A 23,031-nucleotide genomic window follows, 5' to 3' on the forward strand; every position below is an offset into this window, starting at 1 on the left:
TGAAGTCAATTAGGGGTTTTAATTTTTTTTCTCTGTGCAGTTTGTTTACATTGTGCATTAGGCAGTTTCGCTATTTTGTTGACTGCATGCTCCTCCCCAGGCCCTGCTATGGTTTTACCAGTAACAGTAGCAGCAGAGCTGAAGCTGAACAGTAGTGACCGTGGGCAGCTGTGTGCATAATGAAGAAAAGAAGGGGAAAGGAGGTGAAAGAGGAATGGTAGTGTTCCCCTTGTGACCATCTGAAAAACTCCTAAGCACAAATAGAGGAACAGAAAACATCATTTTTAAAGGAATTAAATAACACACATAATATTTAAAAGCATTCATCCCTAGTTATTAGAATGCATAAAATGGCAACCTGTTTTACAATAATTGATGAATAATTTTCTGTAGAATGTCCAAGCAGGTTGCCTAGAGGGTTTAAAAAAAAGTGAACGTCCACAACTGTATTCCATAGCAAAGCTAATTTCATCCTGTCTTCTATCCTTGTGCAGAAGAAGTTGAAGAAGAGTCTGAAACAACAAATGAGGCTGATTTGACTGATAAACAGAAACATCAGTTGAAACACAGAGAGCTCTTTCTTTCTCGCCAGTATGAGTCCCTTCCTGCAACACATATCCGGTAAGAAACTTTAAGAAAGCTTATTTTTTTGTGTGGTTGCAACAGGTTGCCCACTCTACTCCACTCAGCTCAGCCACAGCCACTTTGGAGCTGGAGACTTATATGTAGGGTAACCAGACGTCCTGATTTTATAGGGAGAGTCCCGATATTTGGGGCTTTGTCTTATATAGTCGCCTATTACCCCCCACCCCCGTCCCGATTTTCCACACTTGCTGTCTGGCCATCCTACTTATATGGCTGGGATTATAACCCTGAGCTGTTTGAGAGGACACCGACATTTCAAAAGAAATTTCCTCCAACCTGTTTGTTACTAAACCTAAAAGACACAGTAGCTGGATTTGGCTAAATGTTGCAAGAGCATTTTTGCCATCATATCCTTAAAGATCTTTTAAATTTAAACAACCTTAAAACTTGGGGGGGGGGGCGTGTTTAACATGTTATCATGTTTCTACTCATACCCCCTTTCATTTTTAAATTACTCTGATACTACTGAGTAAAGCAGAAAAGAGTTGTAGTTGGTTTCATACTGGAAAATGCTATTAGCATAGGTGCCATCCTCACTGATGCAGGGAGCTCTGTGTTTGTTGGGAGAGAGGATCTAGAAACTAGAAGGGATGCAAGGATAAAGAGACAATGAGCAAAGGCAAATGGAAGAGAAGGGTACAACTGTAGGTTGGTAAAGCAAGGGAGTTTTAGCTCTCCCACTACATCCAGCCCACTCGAAGTCATCAGTAGCTGGAAGCTCATTCACCCTGATCAAAGGAAGTACTTTCCATTCCTCAAGATAGGGCGTTTGTGGCCTAGTGGATAGAACAGAGGCCTGGCAGTTGAATAGGATAAAAATCTTTCCCAACTCTGTCACAGACTCACTGTATGGCTTGATTAAGTTACCTAACCTCTCTACCTCAGTTTCTACATCTATAGATTGTTGACACAGGAAGTTACAGCACAGCAAGGTAGTAAAAACATCTTTGTGCATTTGAGCTTGATACACTGTAAAATCTACTACACTAAACCACCAAGGGCACTGTGATACAGAGGGCCAGGGAGCAGTGGGAGAGTGCTAGAGGGGAAATATATAAACTCAAGGCTAATTAAGGTGTGGTTCCCTATAGACTAGGGAAGGTGGCTGCAGGTTAATAGGAGCACCTGCAGTCAATTAAGGCCCTGTTAGGAACCTAATGAACTCCCCTGCTTCAGGCAGACAAGGGAGGAGGAAGAAGAGAGGATAGGAGCTTGGAGGTATGCTGTGGGACTTGGAAAATCAGAGAACTGAAGCAAAGGGGACCCTGCCCCAGTAGGGGAAGGAGATTCCCTTCCCCAGCATCTAAAGACTGCAGGTACCCCACCCAAGGGGGAAGAGGGTAAGAACCTGCAGGGGTTGAGAGGGGCTGGGGCTCAGAGTGAGGAGCAAACCCAGATCTCTCCCCCAATTCCCTCCTTTACCACCTTCCTGGGCCACTAGTGGGGCCATCGATACCCCAAGAACAGGGGCAAGGGGTGGCATCTTAGCTCCGTGCCAAGAAAAGCGCAGGACCCACTAGACTAACATCAGCCATCTTGTCACAGCACTTTTAGCGCATGGTAAGAGTGTCCACATACTCTTAGGGTAGGGTAGTGCGGTGTAAATTCTCATCTAACTTTCTGCACAGTAACTGCCCCTGTAGACAAGCCCTATAAAATGGAGATGATAATGCTTACTCAACTTTTCATCTAACTTTGAAATCTGTACATGAAAGTCAATCTTAAGTATGATGCAGACCAAATACTTAATCTTTCTTGCCTTAGGTACCCCAGCATAGCATGAGGAAACTCACCTTTGAAAAGCACTACATAACTGCACATAATTCATTACGATCAGCTAAATTGATTACAGCCACCACTGCCACTCATAAGAGAGAGCATGTGGAATACATTATAGTTTACCAGGAAAATTTTTACAATTTATTTTTATTGGGTTGGGTTCTGTTCTTTGATATTTTAAATTCTAAGAGAGCTCCTGCTCTAGTAGAACAAATGACCTTTGTTCACCTGCTCCAGGGCAAAGATTGCTATAACATGAGGAGTAAGTAGAGTAGAACCTCGCTATCACACACTTCACTAGTCACCCCGTAAAAATACTAGAGTATGCTGCAGCAATTACACAATATAGCGCACAGTGGTTAGTGCACTCTCATATTACCAAACCTTAATTACTTTTACAAGATACCTTCCTGAACAATTACGTGTGCTGTAATTTTCAAAATGAAACTACATTTGTCAAAATAAACAGACATAGTATTGTATTATCCTTGCTTTGAATTGTGCTTGTTAATTTACACGGTTCAAATTCTCAATAGTTCTCTGTTTTTAATGTGAATTACTGAAAAAAGAGGGAAAAAATCGGTGGGGAAGTAGAAGACCCCTCTTCTTTCTCTGCCTCCCACCCCAGTAGCACTCAAAGAGCCAGAGTCTCAGATAGGAAAAAATTGTCCTAGCTCCATTGAATGGAGCTGTGCTGATTTAAACCACCAGAGGTTCTGGCCCATCAAATGGGAAAGACCTGTAGTACTGATGAGAGAGGAGAAATGATGCAATGAAATAAAGGTGGTAAATGCAGACAGAAGTTGGGAGGAGTAAGAAGACGAGCCATGGCCCCTTGGAAGAAGTAAGAGGAGAAAGTTAGAAGTGAGTAATTTAATTTTATTGGTGGCCTTGCCTTTCTCGGTTGCTTTAGGTTCCCAGTCCTAATGCAGAGCTTGAAAACTGCCCAACACCTTCTTCTATGATGAAAGCTATCTGTGTTGCTATGCTCATAAGGAAGAACAGTATTTCACACTGTTGAACATGTACTATCTTTAATTGATTTACATTGAAAACCAACTTTCTAGTTAAAAATTAATAATATAACTGACTACACTTCTCTTGCTTTTGTTACACCTTTTTACCCAGCTTAGCTTCACTCTGTTTTGTTCCTTCATGGTGTAACTTCTTTTTATTCTTAAATCACTGAAATGTGCTTTCTGTCTTAACTGTATTTTAACATTTGTTTTGGAATATAAATTGTTTAATTTTCTTGAAATGTAAATTTGGGGAGTGCTCTTGAAAGATTAGACTTTGCCCTGATTCTCATTTACATTAAGGCTCTTTTATGCCCTGATGGTAGACTTAAAGTGGGTGTAACTTGAAGACTTTTTGTCAGTTTGAAGTTAATGGAGTTACAGCAGTATAAAACCATTGTAAGTGAAAGGAGGCCTGCAGAGTTCAAAACTTGGATTTTTTTTATGATTTCTATATTTGTTTACAAATTAATTCAGACCATTTTCCTGAAGCAGAATGAAATAAATAATGGCTGATCCCCCCCATTTTTTTTTTTTTTTTTTTAAGTTTGAACAGTTAAGCCATATAGGCATGTCAGACCCAAAGAGCCATGTTTTACAAGGGCTAGCTGTTTGTTTAGGGTAAGTCTTCACTGCAGTTAGACAGACATCCAAGGCTGGCTTATGGCCCAGGCTAAGGGGCTGTTTAATTGTGGTGTAGACGTTTGGGCTCGGGCTGCAGCCTGAAATCTGGGATGCTCCCACCCCTCAGAGCCCAGGTTCCAGCATGAACACAATGTTTATACTGCAGGTAAACAGCACCTTAGCCTGAGCCCTGCATGGGCCAGCCACAAGTGTCTAATTGCAGTGTAGACATGCCCCTAGTAACGTTAAGGAAGATATACTTAGGGCTAACATGGCCCTCCCTTTCTCACTGCAGTTCTAAACTCTAGTTTGATTTTGGTATTTGTGTGAATCCAAGAATGTTGAAGGGGAGGGGTAAATCATGCCTAACTGCATGTTAGTTAGTTTGACCAGCTAACCATAACAAGTTACTTATTTGTCAGGCACTAGACACATAGTATAAAAATAGGTTTCAGAGTAGCAGCCATGTTGGTCTGTATTCGCAAAAAGAAAAGGAGTACTTGTGGCACCTTAGAGACTAACCAATTTATTTGAGCATAAGCTTTCGTGAGCTACAGCTCACTTTATCGGATGCATTCAGTGGAAAATACAGTGGGAAGATTTATATACATAGAGAACATGAAACAATGGGTGTTACCATACACACTGTAAGGAGAGTGGTCACTTAAGGTGAGCTATTACCAGCAGGAGAGCATGGGTGGGGCAGGGGGAACCTTTTGTAGTGATAATCAAGGTGGGCCATTTCCAGCAGTTGACAAGAACTTCTGAGGAACAGTGGGGGGTGAAGGTGGGAATACACAAAGTAAAACTATTTCCCTATGTTTAATGACCCATCCAGTCCCAGTTAATTGTATCCAGTTTGCAAATTAATTCCAATTCAGCAGTCTCTCCTTGGAGTCTGTTTTTGAAGTTTTTTTTGTTGAAGAATTGCAACTTTTAGGTTTGCAATCGAGTGACCAGAGAGATTGAAGTGTTCTCCAACTGGTTTTTGAATGTTATAATTCTTGACGTCTGATTTGTGTCCATTTATTCTTTTACGTAGAGACTGTCCAGTTTGACCAATGTACATGGCAGAGGGGCATTGCTGGCACATGATGGCATATATCACATTGGTAGATGTGCAGGTGAATGAGCCTCTGATAGTGTGGCTGATGTGATTAGGCCCTATGATGGTGTCCCCTGACTAGATATGTGGACACAGTTGGCAACGGGCTTTGTTGCAAGGATAGGTTCCTGGGATAGTGGTTCTGGTTTGTGGTTGCTGGTGAGTATTTGCTTCAGGTTGGGGGGCTGTCTCCCAAGATCTGTGAGAGTGATGGGTCATCCTTCAGGATAGGTTGTAGATCCTTGATGCATTGGAGAGGTTCTAGTTGGGGGCTGAAGGTGATGGCTAGTGGTGTTCTGTTGTTTTCTTTGCTGGGCCTGTCCTGTAGTAGGTGACTTCTGGGTACTCTTCTGGCTCTGTCAATCTGTTTCTTCACTTCAGTAGGTGGGTATTGTAGTTGTAAGAATGCTTGATGGAGATCTTTTAGGTGTTTGTCTCTGTCTGAGGGTATGTCTACACTACGAAATTAGGTCTAATTTATAGAAGTCGGTTTTTTAGAAATCGGTTTTATATATTCGAGTGTGTGTCCCCACAGAAAATGCTCTAAGTGCATTAACTCGGCGGAGCGCTTCCACAGTACCGAGGCAAGCGTCGACTTCCGGAGCGTTGCACTGTGGGTAGCTATCCCACAGTTCCCGCAGTCTCCGCTGCCCATTGGAATTCTGGGTTGAGATCCCAATGCCTGATGGGGCTAAAACATTGTCGTGGGTGGTTCTGGGTACATATCGTCAGGCCCCCGTTCCCTCCCTCCCTCCGTGAAAGCAAGGGCAGACAATCGTTTCGCGCCTTTTTTCCTGAGTTACCTGTGCAGACGCCATACCACGGCAAGCATGGAGCCCGCTCAGGTAACCGTCACCCTATGACTCCTGGGTGCTGGCAGACGCGGTACGGCATTGCTACACAGTAGCAGCAACCCCTTGCCTTCTGGCAGCAGACGGTGCAGTACGACTGGTAGCCGTCATCGTCATGTCCGAGGTCCTCCTGGTCGCCTCTGTGAGGTCGATCAGGAGCGCCTGGGCAGACATGGGTGCAGGGACTAAATTTGGAGTGACTTGAGCAGGTCATTCTGTTTAGTCCTGCAGTCAGTCCTATTGAACCGTCTTATGGTGAGCGGGCAGGCGATACGGACTGCTAGCAGTCGTACTGTACCATCTTCTGCCAAGCAGCCATGAGATGTGGATGGCATGCAGTCCTTCTGCACTGTCTGCTGCCAGCCAAAGATCTAAAAGATAGATGGAGTGGGTCAAAACAAGAAATAGACCAGATTTGTTTTGTACTCATTTGCCTCCTCCCCTGTCTAGATCACACTGCAGTCACTCTCAGAGAAGGTGCAGCGAGGTAAATCTAGCCATGTATCAATCAGAGGCCAGGCTAACCTCCTTGTTCCAATAACAACGATAACTTAGGTGCACCATTTCTTATTGGAACCCTCCGTGCAGTCCTGCCTGAAATACTCCTTGATGTACAGGCACACCCTTTGCTGATTTTAGCTCCCTGAAGCCAACCCTGTAAGCCGTGTCGTCAGTCGCCCCTCCCTCCGTCAGAGCAACGGCAGACAATCGTTCCGCGCCTTTCTTCTGTGCAGACGCCATACCAAGGCAAGCATGGAGGCCGCTGAGCTCATTTTGGCAATTAGGAGCACATTAACTACCACACGCATTATCCAGCAGTATATGCAGCACCAGAACATGGCAACGCGATACCGGGCGAGGAGGCGACGTCAGCGCGGTCCCGTGAGTGATCAGGACATGGACACAGATTTCTCTGAAAGCATGGGCCCTGACAATGCATGCATCATGGTGCTAATGGGGCAGGTTCATGCTGTGGAACGCCGATTCTGGGCTCGGGAAACAAGCACAGACTGGTGGGACCGCATAGTGTTGCAGGTCTGGGACGATTCCCAGTGGCTGCGAAACTTTCGCATGCGTAAGGGCACTTTCATGGAACTTTGTGACTTGCTTTCCCCTGCCCTGAAGCGCATGAATACCAAGATGAGAGCAGCCCTCACAGTTGAGAAGCGAGTGGCGATAGCCCTGTGGAAGCTTGCAACGCCAGACAGCTACCGGTCAGTTGGGAATCAATTTGGAGTGGGCAAATCTACTGTGGGGGCTGCTGTGATGCAAGTAGCTCACGCAATCAAAGATCTGCTGATATCAAGGGTAGTGACCCTGGGAAATGTGCAGGTCGTAGTGGATGGCTTTGCTGCAATGGGATTCCCTAACTGTGGTGGGGCTATAGACGGAACCCATATCCCTATCTTGGCACCGGAGCACCAAGCCGCCGAGTACATAAACCGCAAGGGGTACTTTTCGATAGTGCTGCAAGCTCTGGTGGATCACAAGGGACGTTTCACCAACATCAACGTGGGATGGCCGGGAAAGGTACATGATGCTCGCATCTTCAGGAACTCTGGTCTGTTTCAAAAGCTGCAGGAAGGGACTTTATTCCCAGACCAGAAAATAACTGTTGGGGATGTTGAAATGCCTCTATGTATCCTTGGGGACCCAGCCATGGCTCATGAAGCCGTACACAGGCAGCCTGGACAGTAGTCAGGAGCTGTTCAACTACAGGCTGAGCAAGTGCAGAATGGTGGTAGAATGTGCATTTGGACGTTTAAAGGCGCGCTGGCGCAGTTTACTGACTCGCTTAGACCTCAGCGAAACCAATATTGCCACTGTTATTACTGCTTGCTGTGTGCTCCACAATATCTGTGAGAGTAAGGGGGAGACGTTTATGGCGGGGTGGGAGGCTGAGGCAAATCACCTAGCTGCTGGTTACGCGCAGCCAGACACCAGGGCGGTTAGAAGAGCACAGGAGGGCACGGTACGCATCAGAGAAGCTTTGAAAACCAGTTTCATGACTGGCCAGGCTACGGTGTGAAAGTTCTGTTTGTTTCTCCTTGATGAAACCGCCCGCCCCTTGGTTCACTCTACTTCCCTGTAAGCTAACCACCCTCCCCTCCTCCCTTTAATCATTGCTTGCAGAGGCAATAAAGTCATTGCTGCTTCACAGTCATGCATTCGTTTTTCATTCATCACACAAATAGGGAGATGACTACCAAGGTATCCCAGGAGGGGTGGTGGAGGAGGGAAGGAAAATGCCACACAGCACTTTAAGCACAGCACTTTAAAAGTTTACAACTTTAAAATTTATTGAATGACAGCCTTCTTTTTTTTGGGCAATCCTCTGTGGTGGAGTGGCTGGTTGGCCGGAGGCCCCCCACCGCGTTCTTGGGCGTCTGGGTGTGGAGGCTATGGAACTTGGGGAGGAGGGCGGTTGGTTACAGAGGGGCAGCAGTGGCAGTCTGTGCTCCAGCTGCCTTTGCTGTAGCTCAACCATACACTGGAGCATACTGGTTTGGTCCTGCAGCAGCCTCAGCATTGAATCCTGCCTCCTTTCATCACGCTGCCGCCACATTTGAGCTTCAGCCCTCCACCTCTCCTCCTGGTCATTTTGTGCTTTCCTGCACTCTGACATTATTTGCCTCCACGCATTCGTCTGTGCTCTGTCAGTGTGGGAGGACAGCATGAGCTCGGAGAACATTTCATCGCGAGTGCGTTGTTTTTTTTCTTTCTAAGCTTCACTAGCCTCTGGGAAGGAGAAGATCCTGTGATCATTGAAACACATGCAGCTGGTGGAGAAAAAAAAAGGGACAGTCAGCGGTATTTAAAAAGACACATTTTATAAAACAGTGGCCACAGTCTTTCAGGGTAAACCTTGCTGTTAACATTACATACATAGCACATGTGCTTTCGTTACAAGGTCGCATTTTGCCTCCTCCCACCGCGTGACTACCCCCTCAACCTTCCCCCCTCCCTGTGGCTAACAGCGGGGAACATTTCTGTTTAGCCACAGGCAAACAGCCCAGCAGGAATGGGCTCCTCTGAGTGTCCCCTGAAGAAAAGCACTCTATTTCAACCAGGTGACCATGAATTATATCTCACTCTCCTGAGGATAACACAGAGAGATAAAGAACGGATTTTGGTTGAATGCCAGCAAACATACACTGCAATGCTTTGTTCTACAATGATTCCCGAGTACGTGTTACTGGCCTGGAGTGGTAAAGTGTCCTACCATGAAGGACGAAATAAGGCTGCCCTCCCCAGAAACCTTTTGCAAAGGCTTTAGGACTACATCTAGGAGAACCGCAAATGCCAGGGCAAAGTAATCCTTTCACATGCTTGCTTTTAAACCATGTATAGCATTTTAAAAGGTACACTCACCAGAGGTCCCTTCTCCGCCTGCTGGGTCCAGGAGGCAGCCTTGGGTGGGTTCGGGGGTACTGGCTCCAGGTCTAGGGTGAGACAGTTCCTGGCTGTCGGGAAAACCGGTTTCTCCGCTTGCTTGCTGTGAGCTATCTACAACCTCATCATCATCTTCTTCGTCCCCAAAACCTACTTCCGTATTGCCTCCATCTCCATTGAAGGAGTCAAACAACACGGCTGGGGTAGTGGTGGCTGAACCCCCTAAAATGGCATGCAGCTCATCATAGAAGCGGCATGTTTGGGGCTCTGACCCAGAGCGGCTGTTCGCCTCTCTGGTTTTCTGGTAGGCTTGCCTCAGCTCCTTCAGTTTCACGCGGCACTGCTTCGGGTCCCTATTATGGCCTCTGTCCTTCATGCCCTGGGAGATTTTCACAAAGGTTTTGGCATTTCGAAAACTGGAACGGAGTTCTGATAGCACGGATTCCTCTCCCCAAACAGCGATCAGATCCCGTACCTCCCGTTCGGTCCATGCTGGAGCTCTTTTGCGATTCTGGGACTCCATCATGGTCACCTGTGCTGATGAGCTCTGCATGGTCACCTGCAGCTTGCCACGCTGGCCAAACAGGAAATAAGATTCAAAAGTTTGCGGTTCTTTTCCTGTCTACCTGGCCAGTGCATCTGAGTTGAGAGTGCTGTCCAGAGCGGTCAGAATGGAGCACTCTGGGATAGCTCCCGGAGGCCAATACCATCGAATTGTGTCCACAGTACCCCAAATTCGAGCTGGGAACGTTGATTTAAGCGCTAATCCACTTGTCAGGGGTGGAGTAAGGAAATCGATTTTAAGAGTCCTTTAAGTCGAAATAAAGGGCTTCACTGTGTGGACGGGTGCAGGTTTAAATCGATTTAACGCTGCTAAATTCGACCTAAAGTCCTAGTGTAGACCAGGGCTGAGGGGTTGGAGCAAATGCGGTTGTATCGTAGAGCTTGGCTGTAGACAATGGATCCCGTGGTGTGGTCTGGATGAAAGCTGGAAGCATGTAGGTAGGAATAGCGGTCAGTAGGTTTCTGGTATAGGGTGGTGTTTATGTGACCATCGCTTATTAGCGCCGTAGTGTCCTGGAAGTGGATCTCTTTTGTGGACTGGTCCAGGCTGAGGTTGATGGTGGGATGGAAATTGTTGAAATAATGGTGGAATTCCTCAAGAACTTCTTTTTCATGGGTCCAGATGATGAAGATGTCATCAATGTAGGGCAAGTAGAGTAGGGGCATTAGGGGACGAGAGCTGAGGAAGCGTTGTTCTAAGTCAGCTATAAAAATGTTGGCATACTGTGGGGCCATGTGGGTACCCAGAGCAGTGCCGCTGATTTGAAGGTATACATTGTCCCCAAATGTGACACCTCTCTTTACGTCTCTACGTAAAAGAATAAATGGACACAAATCAGACGTCAAAGAATTATAACATTCAAAAACCAGTTGGAGAACACTTCAGTCTCTCTGGTCACTCGATCACAGACTGAAAAGTTGCAGTTCTTCAACAAAAAAAACTTCAAAAACAGACTCCAATAAGAAACTGCTGAATTGGAATTAATTTGCCAACTGGATACAATTAACTTAGGCTTGAATAGAGACTGGGAGTGGATGGGTCATTACACAAAGTAAAACTATTCCCCCATGTTTATTCCCCCACTCCACCTCCGCACTGTTCCTCAGATGTTGTTGTCAACTGCTGGAAATGGCCCACCTTGATTATCACTACAAAAGGGTTTCCCCCCTGCACCCTCCAACTCTCCTGCTGGTAATAGCTCACCTTAAGTGATCATTCTCCTTACAGTGTGTATTGTAACACCCATTGTTTCATGTTCTCTATGTATACAAATCTCCGCACTGTATTTTCCGCTGAACGCATTTGATGAAGTGAGCTGTAGCTCACGAAAGCTTATACTCAAATAAATGTTAGTCTCTAAGGTGCCACAAGTACTCCTTTTTCTTTCTGAGTATTAAAAATAGTGTCTAAATATCTAAGCCTTTTCTGACAGGGTTGTTTTTAAGATACCAACCTTTATACTGTACGATTAATGTCTTTTTCCCTTGTGAAATGTTTTGGCTCAAATTAATTTTACTGTAAACTGAAAAGAGAATTTATTCTATTTAAAACTATTACATGTCTGAGAGTTTAATACGGTAAGCTATTATATTACATTAGGTTTCTTTATTAACTTATAGGAAGCTTAATACCACAACATCTGTGGTTTTCTTTACCATAATTTGGTCTGTTCAACCATGGCATTTAAATTGGTCTTTCTGCTGGAATCGCTACCTAAGCGCACATACTAGAAAACAGAGCGTGCGTGCACTGAGTTCCGTAGAATATGGTGGCTACAATGTTTGTTGAATAAACAGAGTGTAGTCTTCTGTTTTGTTCCTTCATGTGGTGTTTCTACCTTTCATTGCTTTATCATGTGATATTCCTACACTTCAGTGTCACTTGTGTGAAAAGGTTCAAATGGTTGACTATGTTTGCAGGTTCGTTAACTATTTCATATGATTGATGCACAGGATTTCTGGCGTCTTGCTTGAAATTTCTTCTTTTCTTTTTTATGGTCCCAAGAGTTAAGAGGGAAATGGGGAAGCCTGTATATGCTTAGGCTGTTTCAGGGAATTGAATTAATCTCTGAAACCATTCATAATTGCTTTCCGAACCTAAGTACTTAAAAATATTCCTTCTCAACCATTTGAAGGAACGTTGTTGTTGCTATTAACTTATTCAGCAGTGTGTATAGTACCTTCTTCATGGTCTTTGTTTGATTTGTACCTACTAATGTTCTGGTTCAGATATAATTTCTTGCTGTAGTGTTTGTTTGGCTTTTGTGTACCTTGTCTCCTCAGAAGTCCTGGGTAAAATAAGGTTAGCATCTCTCAGGCTGCCCTGTACAACAACTAAAAAAAAAAAAAAAAAAAAATCTTTTAAAATGTAGTGTAACAAGTGTTGTGTGGAGCCAAACAGTCTGCATGTGGTTTGGGAATAGAAAAATGTTTTAAAACCAATGGGTGTTCATGAGAACAAGATTTCAAACAAGCAGGCTTGCTGATCTAAATTTAATTAATGTTAAATATCTTTATTGGAAAATGTCAGTTAATTGATAGATACAATTGTATGGTTTTTGTGTGGAGAAATCAATTTGGACAGGAGGGTAATAATGATAATTCTCTTAATCACAGCTACATGAGAAACAATTACCACAACAGTATCAGAAAGAAATCTGGCAAGTTATTTACTGGTCAATATTCTTCTAGGTCAGTTCAGGAGTAGTTTTATTTCTCCCACCCAGGACTAAAAACCAACTGCTGTTTCTTGCTGTGATCCATATGGCAGAATTTTGTAGAATTTTTTTTTTTTTTTTAAGGCCACAAGGGACCATTTTGATTTTGTAGTCTGTTCACAAGCCACAGAATTTAATGCAGCAATTCTTGGATCAGTCCCAGCAACTTGTGGTTGAATGAGAGTCTCATCTTTTAGTGAGACATCCAGTCTTGATTTAAAAACTCTGAGGAATGCTGAACCACATCCTTCGATAACCTGTTCCAGTGCAGTCTCTTGTCATAGCAATAAACTAATCCCCCCCTTTTTTTTTTCCCTTTCTGGATTTTGGGAATCTTTAGTCAGGGAATGCTTGGGTATTCCTGTCCCCAGCTAACATTGTGCTCTGGCCTGGATGGGGGGGAGATTGTTTCAAGACGCTGCAGAATTGGCTGAGCACTGTGTTCAAGCTCTGAAATCAACATAACTGCTAACTATTCTGCATCTCCATGTGTAACCTTTTATGCAAATTATTTAATGAACAATTAAATTGCCAATATTTAAATAACTATTAAATAACTGCATATTTGCCAATAATTAACATATAACCGTCAATTTCATCTTAAACAGTTTTCCTGGCATTAGTCCTGGTTAAAGTTGTTAGTTTAACGTGCCATTGGCTGAATTATGTTCTATGTTTATCTATAGTCAGCTACAGCAAGACAAGCATCTCGCATGCCCACATCTCATCCCTTATGCAGGGTTGGGGAGAGCTTCTCTAGAGTAACAGGAGTAGCTCAGTCTCCAGCCTCTGTTAACCCTAAGAGGGGTGGGTGGGTGTGTGTGTGTCTGTGTCTGTGTCTGTCTCTCTCTCTCTCTCAAGATCCTTAAGGTCGTACAGTCAAGCACTCAAAAGTTAGAGAATTAATTATTAAAGTAACTGCAATTCTATCCCATTTTGGATGTGCATTATGATAAAGTCTCTGTGACCACATACAATTTTTCTCACTTATGTGATCTGTAGGATTTGAACCCATGATCTTCAGACGCACAGCACAGACCTCTTACACTTGAGCTGAAGAATCAGTTGATAGCAGAAGACTATCTTCTGTATGGACCAGCCCTTTAGACCGCGTGCATATTTTGTCAGAAGGGCGAAACAACTATTTGTGAGACAGCAATGAAATGTTGAGTATCAGGATTCTTGGGTTCTATTCCTGATGGTGGTAGTTAGAGAAAAGGTCACAGATAGGATTTTTAAGCACATAGATATGTTACCTTCATTCTGAAAGGTAATGTTGATGAGATGTAACTCTGTCATATAACTTCAATCTCTCTGGTCAGTCGATTACAGACCTAAAAGTTGCAATTCTTCAACAAAAAAACTTCAAAAACAGACTCCAAGGAGAGACTGCTGAATTGGAATTAATTTGCAAACTGGATACAATTAACTTAGGCTTGAATAAAGACTGGGAGTGGATGGGTCATTACACAAAGTTAAAACTATTTCCCCCCCCCCCCCCCATGTTCTTGTTAACTGCTGGATATGGCCAACTGTGATTATCACTACAAAAGGTTTCTTCCCTCTCCTCTCCTCCGCCCCCACTGTCCTGCTGGTAATAGCTCACCTTACCTGATCATTCTTGTTAGTGTGTATGGTTACACCCATTGTTTCATGTTCTCTGTGTATATAAATCTCCCCACTGTATTTTCCACTGAATGCATCCGATGAAGTGAGCTGTAGCTCACGAAAGCTTATGCTCAAAGAAATGTGTTAGTCTCTAAGGTGCCACAAGTACTCCTTTTCTTTCTGTCATATTAAAGTCTGCCATATTATTTAGCTCTGTTTGAAGTAATATTGTGCAACCTCTCAGGTATCTCATTTGTAAATGGGTAGGAATATGAGCCCTTGATCAATAGAGCTTTGAGCTTCACAGAAATATCAGGAACACTCAGGGAAAGAAAGCAGACAGGAACTTTTAGTTCTCAGCTTAGTGCACCATTACCAGGTCAAAGGGTATTTTGAGGGAAAGAATCAATCTCTCTTCCCACCTCCCCCCCAAATGTATGTGAGTTTTAGCCAAGATTCAGGCAGCCATGGCAGTGTTGCCAAATGGGTGAATGTCACATTAGGTCTGTGACACTTGGCAAGTCTGTGTCTGTCAGGCAACTGCTTCCAGAGCAATTGGGAGCAGAGCATGGTGTAAAAAGAAATCACAGAGGGATGATACATGAGAACAGCAGTGGTAGGTGGGTGAGGAGGGAGTAACATAATTGTTCCTGCAGGATACCAGCGGCTGTAAACTTTACTGATCTTTTGTTTGTCTTGTTCACTGGAGTATGACCAAGCAGCCACTCTTTAAATGAGTATAGGCGCCAGTGTATCCCTATTGGAGCCACTACGTGAGGGTTGAGGCTCTTTGGCTGAGAAGTGCAGAGATAGGAAAGGAAGTAGCAGTGCAAGCTTCTTCATCGACAAAAGTTCATGTGCCAAGGCTGGCAATCTTTTATGAAAGTGTACTTCACTTATAAGTGCTTTGTTTTTTAAGAGTTGATTAAGAAGATGAGGGAAGTTTAACATTTTCACAAAATATTTGTAAACTTTAATCTAGTGCAACGTGGGGAAAAAATTACAAAGAATCTAACAACTGAGAGAGTTCAATTAACTTTTATTCAAAGTTTTTGAGCAAAAACCAGGTACACTGAATTTGTTGTAGTTCAGTTCTGAAATGATGTTTACACTTAATTTAAAGTTTTCATTTTCAACCTCTAATGTTTTCTTACCGTCTGTTCCCATTCTGTTCAGCACTGTGCGTTATTTGATTAGACTTTTTGTCTCCTGGGCAGACAAAAATAACATTGGTTAGTACCACTTAAGGCATGTCAGACAGTGCACTGTCTATAGCTATGTATATACAAACACATGTGGAAGTTATAAATTAGAGTGGTACACGATAAATTTTAGATAAATGAATTTATCACGTGTTTGATTATGTCATGTTTTCTGTGGAGTATCCATCTCCTCAGGAATTACACCAGCATTCTGACCGTGAGAGCTGCTTCCATCACTTGCAGAGAAACCTTCTTCCTAAATGTGGAATTTCCTCCCCTATTTAAAAACTTTGGCCTAAGGCCCAAGACAGGCAAGACAGAGGGTATACTGCAGATACCAAAAATGTGGTTTTAAAGTCGCAACATCTCGTGACCTACAATGTTATCTTGTGATCGCCAATCTTGGCATTCACATTTAGCCCTCGAAGTTCAGTATAGAGGTTATAGCTGGGACATTTTTAGGTCACTTTTAGAAGTCTTTGAACCATGATTTTGGGTTGCTCTGGGGACCGAATGGTTCCTGGTACAATTTCAACAGCCCTCAGGGGCTTTCTGAGTTACAGCAGCCTGTCCCTAGCTTATGGCTGTCGTCTTCAGTACCTGTGCAGGGTGAAATCTCCCATGGCTGGATATGGGACTCTTAGAACCTGCTTGTGCTACTTCAACCCCTTTACCTGATGTAAAAGGGCTGGGGCAAAGGTGAGAATCTTATATATTGTAACTTAGGTACCTGACTTAATTTACAGGCAGAAGGATATGAAAAATAGTCTTTAAAAAATCTCTGAAATGTAAGATTTTTTTTCTTCAACACACATGACATGTACACAAAACATGAAGGTTTGGTGTGGTATTAAATTTTTATTGGCACTTACATGGGATGATGTGCATTACTTATAAGTGGCCTGGACATCCCAAGATCATACTGATAAGTCCTTTATACCACACCTCTCATGTATTCGGAGTGTGTGTGTGTATTTATATTGCTTTGCTGAATGATAGCAATTTCAGGATTTGGAATGGGTCACTTGCAAGGCTATATACAAATACACCTCTACCCTGATATAACGCAGTCCTCGGGAGCCAAAAAATCTTACCGCGTTATAGGTGAAACTGCGTTTTATATCGAACTCTCTTTGGCCTCGAGCATTTCCTTTATTAATAGTCACTTCCTGCCCCCTGACTGACCCCTCCCAGAGACCCCTGCCCCAACCACACCTCCCAAGACTCCATCCCCTATCTAAGCCCCCCCACCCCCTACCCAACCTGCCTGTTCCCTGACCCCATCTACACCCCCTGACAGGCCCCTCGGGACTCCCATGCCCTATCCAACCCTCCCGCTCCCAGTCCCCCGAGACCCCTTGGCCCCAGCCTGGCACCCTTAACACGCCGTTCTGAGCAGTGTGTTGGAGCCAGACATGTTGACGCGCTGATCCACCCGAGTGCGTAGCCCCACTCCCCAGAGCGCTGCTTTATTGCATTATATCCAAATTCGTGTTATATCGGGTCACGTTATATTGGGTAGAGGTGTAATTCAACTGGTAGAAATTCCAGTCAATCATACCACTGTATCGGCACCAAAAAAGTTTCCTTCTGTAAACCTGGCTATATCTATCCTTAGCTCTCAGTACACTGTTCCTGAGCCCTGCCTGTTCCCTGAACCTCACCTGGTAAACTTACAGCAAACAGCTAAGATCCAGTTTACACTACAACTGGAACTATACTATAACCAGTACAGGAGACAATGGTGTTGAAACATGGTTGCACAAGCCTATATGGTGGTTTGAAATGAGAACATGTGACTTCTGATCTTCTAACTTAGTGAGTACTTCACTAGACCCTTCTCTCTGCTAGCGTATCTAAATTATTATTTAGAGAGACCGATGAAGTTAGAGGTGCTGAATTGAATTGTCGGGACAAAGAAAGCAGTGGTTTGTATATGTAAGCAAAGTAAACTATTATTGAGTAATGCAAGGTCTTTTTTTATCTGTAGCTTTTTTAAAGGTAACTCGCAGGACTAAGGTCCTTCCACCTGGGGAATATTTCACCTTCATCTAAACTGTGTGTGGTGCCCCTCCTTGCTAAAATGATGGGAGCCATATAAATGCTAACAACATATAAAATGAATGGAATGGGCCAAATTCTGCCCTGGGATAGCTTGCACAACTCCCTTTGAAATCAGTGGCCATTTTGTACTCAAAGACAGAATTTGGTCTTTACGGTATCTTTCTGTAACTTGGAGATTTTTTGGAATCGTTCCCTTCTTGACTATTTTCTAATCTGAAACCAGACCAGTTCTACATAAGACTGAGCCTTTGCTTTTTCAAAGTGAAGGTTGGAGAGAGAGAAGCTGGAAAATCCATATCTTCTTGTATACCTATACTCAGATACTTGCACTTACTAGTTCATTTGGACATTCATAATTTGATTCCCTATGCATTCTATTTTTAAAATTATTTTGATCAAAAATAAATTAGGTAGTTCCTAGTTTACTCATCTTATTTTGGCCCCAGACATAGATCACACTTACACAATTTTGCACCCTGGGTTTGATATGCATGTCTAGACAGTGATGGTTGAGTTTCTATGGAACAAATCCCAATAGTATTCAACCATCAAGTGTGAGAGACTTGTTCTACGACATTTCAGGCAGCAGAATAAACTACTGTTGTTTTAATTAGTATCCAGCCAAATATAAACCAATTACAGTGCAAATCATCCCACCATTACTTTTGAGTGTCAGATGAAATTTAAAAATTTAGTGTTCACTAATGATTCTGTTACATTCACTAAGAAAAATCATAATATTGGCATGCCAGTGGCAGTTGGCAACTGTTTTGGGCATTCTGTGTATTTTTTTTCTCTTTGCTTTTACATTTTAATTGTACAATTTGTGCTCCAAATGCACATATGCCTTCAATCTGTAGCTCCCTATTTGTAATATGGCCTCTGGCATGTGTCTCCAACAATAAGCAGTAGCCCAAACCCCTTAAACTGGGTTTGAAATACCGATGCATAAGCATGTTTGCCACTGGTTTCCCTGAAATTGTTGATCCAGCACCATGTGACCGAAGTGGTGTCTGAGGAGCACCCAATCTCCACAGATCACAGATTGGGAATCACTTTTGCAGTTGGCTGATAAATGAAGGGCTGTTTGAAAGGGATAAGGACTAGTTCAGAGTGCATTATTGCCAAAGAGCTTAAGTGGCTCGAACTCCTCAGAAGTGATTTCAGATTCCATCCTGTCCTCTGCCAGATGTTGTTCAAGCAAACCTTCTTTATTTAAAACAAACAACCAACCAACCACACACTCAAAAGATGAGTATGACTGCACTAAGGCTCTCTAGTATAGACATAGCCTATGTTAGCATACCCCCCCCATGTATGCTGACAGAAGCAGGAGTTTTTCTTCGTGTGCTTGCTCATGTCCCTTCCACATTAGGTGTGTGTGCTCGCCACATGCACCGGTGCTGGAAGTTTTTTTTCCTCAGCAGTATCAGTAGGGGAGCAGCTCTGGTGGTGTCTGCAATGGCGTCTGCATGGTGTGGTATAAGGGGTGCCTGCCAGCTCCCCCACCCTCCGTTCCTTCTTGCCGGCAGTGACGGTGCACGGAATGTTCGCTGCTCTTACAAACGAAGCCTAAGCAATGCTAGTACGAGCTAGAGCTCTTGTAAGGTTAGTGTACATAGTTAGTAGTTGAGTGAGTTAGCCCTTAGCAGTAGTTAGTTTTGTTAGTCCCATTGGGGACTTAGCCAGGGGACGGGGCATACCCCAGTCCCCAGACTTTAAGCCCTGCAATCCCTGCAAATGGCCCATGCCCTTGAGCGTTCCACACAGTAGCTGTCTCAGGTGCCTCGGTGAAGGGCAGATAAGTGTTGAATCTGCAAGTCCTTTAAACCTAGGACTAAGAAAGAGCATGAGATCAGACTCCAAGTGCTCCTGATGGAGTTGGCGCTGACTCCAGGCCCAGAGAAAGGTCCGACTCAGCACTCAGCATCGCGGCATTGGCATGTAGTGCCCCGCCGGCTACGAGCCAGCACTGATCCCTGTCTATGGCCCTGGCCAAGAAGTCAAAGAAGGCTGGTAGGGGATGGTCTCCTACTCCGTGCAAGGGGAGGGACAGGGCTGGGGGCGAGCTAAGACCCGTGGCGGGCGGCTCATCTCCCCCACTGGGAACTCGGGCCTCAGCTCATGTTGAGTGTTGCAGCCCACCCAGTTCCTTGCCTGGAAGCCCAGACACAGAGGCGGGCCTTCATCAGCTTCAGGTGCTGTTGACGCCTGAAGTGTTCCAGGCTGCAAGAGATCCTGACACTCCCGGTGCTGCCCACACTGGCCCCGGCCTAGCGATGCTCAGACCTCGTGGTAAGCCTGCCTTGGGACCTGTCCATCTGCCTTCACCCCAATGGTACCACTCCCCATTGTGGGGGATGTCCTGCCACCATTCACCCACTCGAAGCTGTCATGCCTCAGAGTTAAGGAGGCAGATGCATCGGAGCTCTCTATAGTCACTGGCCCTTAGGCACCGGCAGTGGGATTCAAAGCGGACCTTGCCGGTGACCTGCTGCATACCCACGGAGACATGTGCTCCCCGGTAGGAACTTCGGGGCCAGACCTTTGGGTCACCAGAATGCCAGTACAGATCCCAGGAACGATTGGCTCGCAGCTCTGGTCCGCCCTGCCAAGGATTGCCAAGATGGGTGTCCTGGTACCGGTCTTGAAGCGTGAGGCGTGGATCGCCGGTCTCCTGTTGTGGAACCGCTGAGCGCCACCGATCAGCAAGGTTCTCACGGAGGTGCATGTCCTACTTGGACCAGTCCTCCTCTAGATGCGACTGCGATTGTCACCAGGCACGGAGTCGGCACTCCAGTAGATCCAGGTCACCGGGTAGCAATCGCTCTGGATATGACTCTGGCGCGGAGCAAGGTTACACATTGGCAGGGCAGCCTCCCAGACCCTCTGTGCCGCCTGCATCGTCAGTACTGAAACCTGCCCCAGGCCCAGTGGCCAGCCCTGTGATACCCCTGGAACCTGTGGGGGTTCACCCAGCCCTCCAAGCCTGCCCACTCTGTGTCAGGAGCCTTGAACAGGCCTGTGGCCTCGATGACCCCACTCCCTTCAGTGCTTGAGGCCCCAGGGGATAAGTCCATGTGGATCAAGGGGAACAGCTTGCTGGACCATCAATGGGTGCTGTGGAACCCGCAGTACCAGCTTCTTTCTCATTGTCACCAGACAAGGCCATCATGGAGTCCCCCTCCCCTGGTTCCTCAGAATGACGCTAAGGCGCACCAGGAGCTGTTGAAGAGGGTCATGTCCAACCTTGGCCTGCAGATGGAGGAGTTGGAGGAGTAAGCAGACTCCCTGTTCGACATCCTTTCCTTTACAGCCCCTGCTAGGGTGGCCCTTCCCCTTCACAAAGAGGTATTGAAGATATCCAGTGCCTTGTGGCAAACCCCCTCCTCTCTGCCCCCCATTTCCAAACAGGCAGAGCGTAAGTACTTTGTCCCGACTAAGGGGCACGAATACCTTTACTCCCATTCTGCCCTAAATTCCCTGGTGGTTGAGGCAGTTAACCACAGGGAACGCTAGGGGCAATCTGGAACTACCCCAAAAATAAAGACTCCAGGAGGATGGACTTGTTTGGACGAAAAATTTATTCCTTGTCTAGTTTACAGTTGAGGGTGGCCAACCACCAAGCCCTTCTTGGCTGCTACGACTTCAATATATGGCAGACCGTGGCCAAGTTAGAGAATGCCCTCCCAGAAGGCTCCCGTAAAGAATTCTGGGTGATCCTCGATGAGGGCATGGCTGCTGCCAGGGCAGCCCTTCAAGTGGCGTCTGACGGAGCAGACTCCACCACTCGCACCATGGGATCCGCCGTTTCCATGCAGCAAGTGTCTAGCTGCTTCTCTCTGGGTTGTCCTCCGAGGCTCAGCAGTCAATTCAGGACCTCCCCTTCAATGGCCAAGCTCTGTATGCGGAGCAGATGGACAACAAATTACATGGGCTGAAGGAGTCCTGAACCACCCTAAAATGTGGTAGTACTACATTCTGGGCCCAGCGCACAAGCAGTTCAAACTGCAACTTCCCCAGGGGCAAGGGAGCTAGCCCCGGAAGGACCCATCGTACAAAAAGCTCAAGGGCTATAGATGGCGCATGAACCACCCACCCCCACCCTGTGCCTGGTCGGGCTCAACCTGCTCCAAACAAGGAGCTAAAAAGTCGTTTTGAGGGCGAACTACCAATCTATTTCCTGGATCCGATTTTCCCCATTGTTTGCAACTGCCTTTACTTTTTCCTCCCGGTGTGGTCGGCGATAACATTAGACTGCTGGGTCCTCAGTACGATGGTGCATGGCTACACCTCCAATTTATTTCCACCCCCCTCCCCGTCCCTCTTGAGGGATCATTCTCACAAGTCGTCTTGAGCAGGAGATTATGGGGCTCTTACAGCTGAGGGTGGTGGAGGAAGTCCTGCCTCCTTACCAGAACAAGGGTTTCTATTCCTGGTATTTTCTGATCCCAAAGGCCAAGTGTGATCTGCATCCCATCCTGGACCTGCTAGAGCTCAACAGATACCTAATGAAGCTAAAGTTTCACATGGTCTCCCTGGCCTCCATTATCCCCTCCCTGGATCCAGGAGACTGGTATACCACCCTCGACCTGAAAGACTCATACGTTCACGTAGTGATCTTCCCAGGACTCAGACGCTTGCTCTGTTTTATGGTTGCTCCATAAAACTCCATAAAACTCCATAAAACTCCACTACCAGTTTGCTGTCCTTCCGTTTGGCCTGGCTACAGCACCAAGGGTGGTTTACCAAGTGCATGGTGGTAGTCACGGCCTACCTCAGGCATCGGGGTATCCAGATTTATCTGTACCTTGACGACTGGCGGGTCAGGCAACTCCAAGGCTCAGGTCCAACGTGACGTTGCTGTGCTGCTCCTTCGGTCAACTACTGGTCAACCACAAAAAGTCCATGTTAGTTGCAGTTCAAAGGATAGAATTCTTCAGGGCCATGTTTGACCCGGGCGAGAGCAATCCTGCCGTTAGACAGGTTTCAGGCCCCGATAGACCTCATAGCAGAAGTGTTTGCGTTTCCCTTGACAGTGGCTAGGGTGTACCTGCGTGTGCTAGGGCACATGGCAGCTTGCATATATGTGGTTCATCATGCCAAGGCTCCACATGAGGCCCCTGCAGCAATGGCTGGCGTCGACCTATTCCCAATCCAGGGACCACCTGGAAAGATTGTAACCATTCCTCCGGCAGTTCTCATGTTGCTGCACTGGTGGACCGATCCCAAGAAGATCCTGGAAGGAGTCCTGTTCGACAGTCCCATTCCATCTGTCGAGCTAGTGTTGGATGCTTCAGACCTCAGTTGGTGGGCACAACTCGGACATCTCCAGATTCAGGGGATGTGGACCCCGGAGGAGACAATGTTGCACATAAATATCAAGGAGCTCAGGGCGGTCTGGCTGGCCTGTGGGGTCTTCCTGCCACACCTGTTGGGCGAAGTGGTGAGGGTCCTGATAGA

General features: G+C 45.6%; 1 protein-coding gene across 1 annotated transcript in view; it reads left to right on the plus strand.

Moving 5' to 3' along the window:
* The window catches only part of MTA3 (metastasis associated 1 family member 3), a 195,623-nt gene that overhangs the window by 34,671 nt on the left and 137,921 nt on the right, over positions 1-23,031 (plus strand). The window contains exon 4 of the mRNA XM_084624202.1: positions 495-621. Within this exon, the coding sequence (XP_084480328.1) occupies positions 495-621 (127 nt within the window). The remainder of the gene's footprint in view (positions 1-494; positions 622-23,031) is intronic.

Source organism: Lepidochelys olivacea (assembly GCF_965140295.1).
Source record: "Lepidochelys olivacea isolate rLepOli2 genome assembly, chromosome: 3".
In the NCBI taxonomy this organism is placed as follows: domain Eukaryota; kingdom Metazoa; phylum Chordata; order Testudines; family Cheloniidae; genus Lepidochelys; species Lepidochelys olivacea.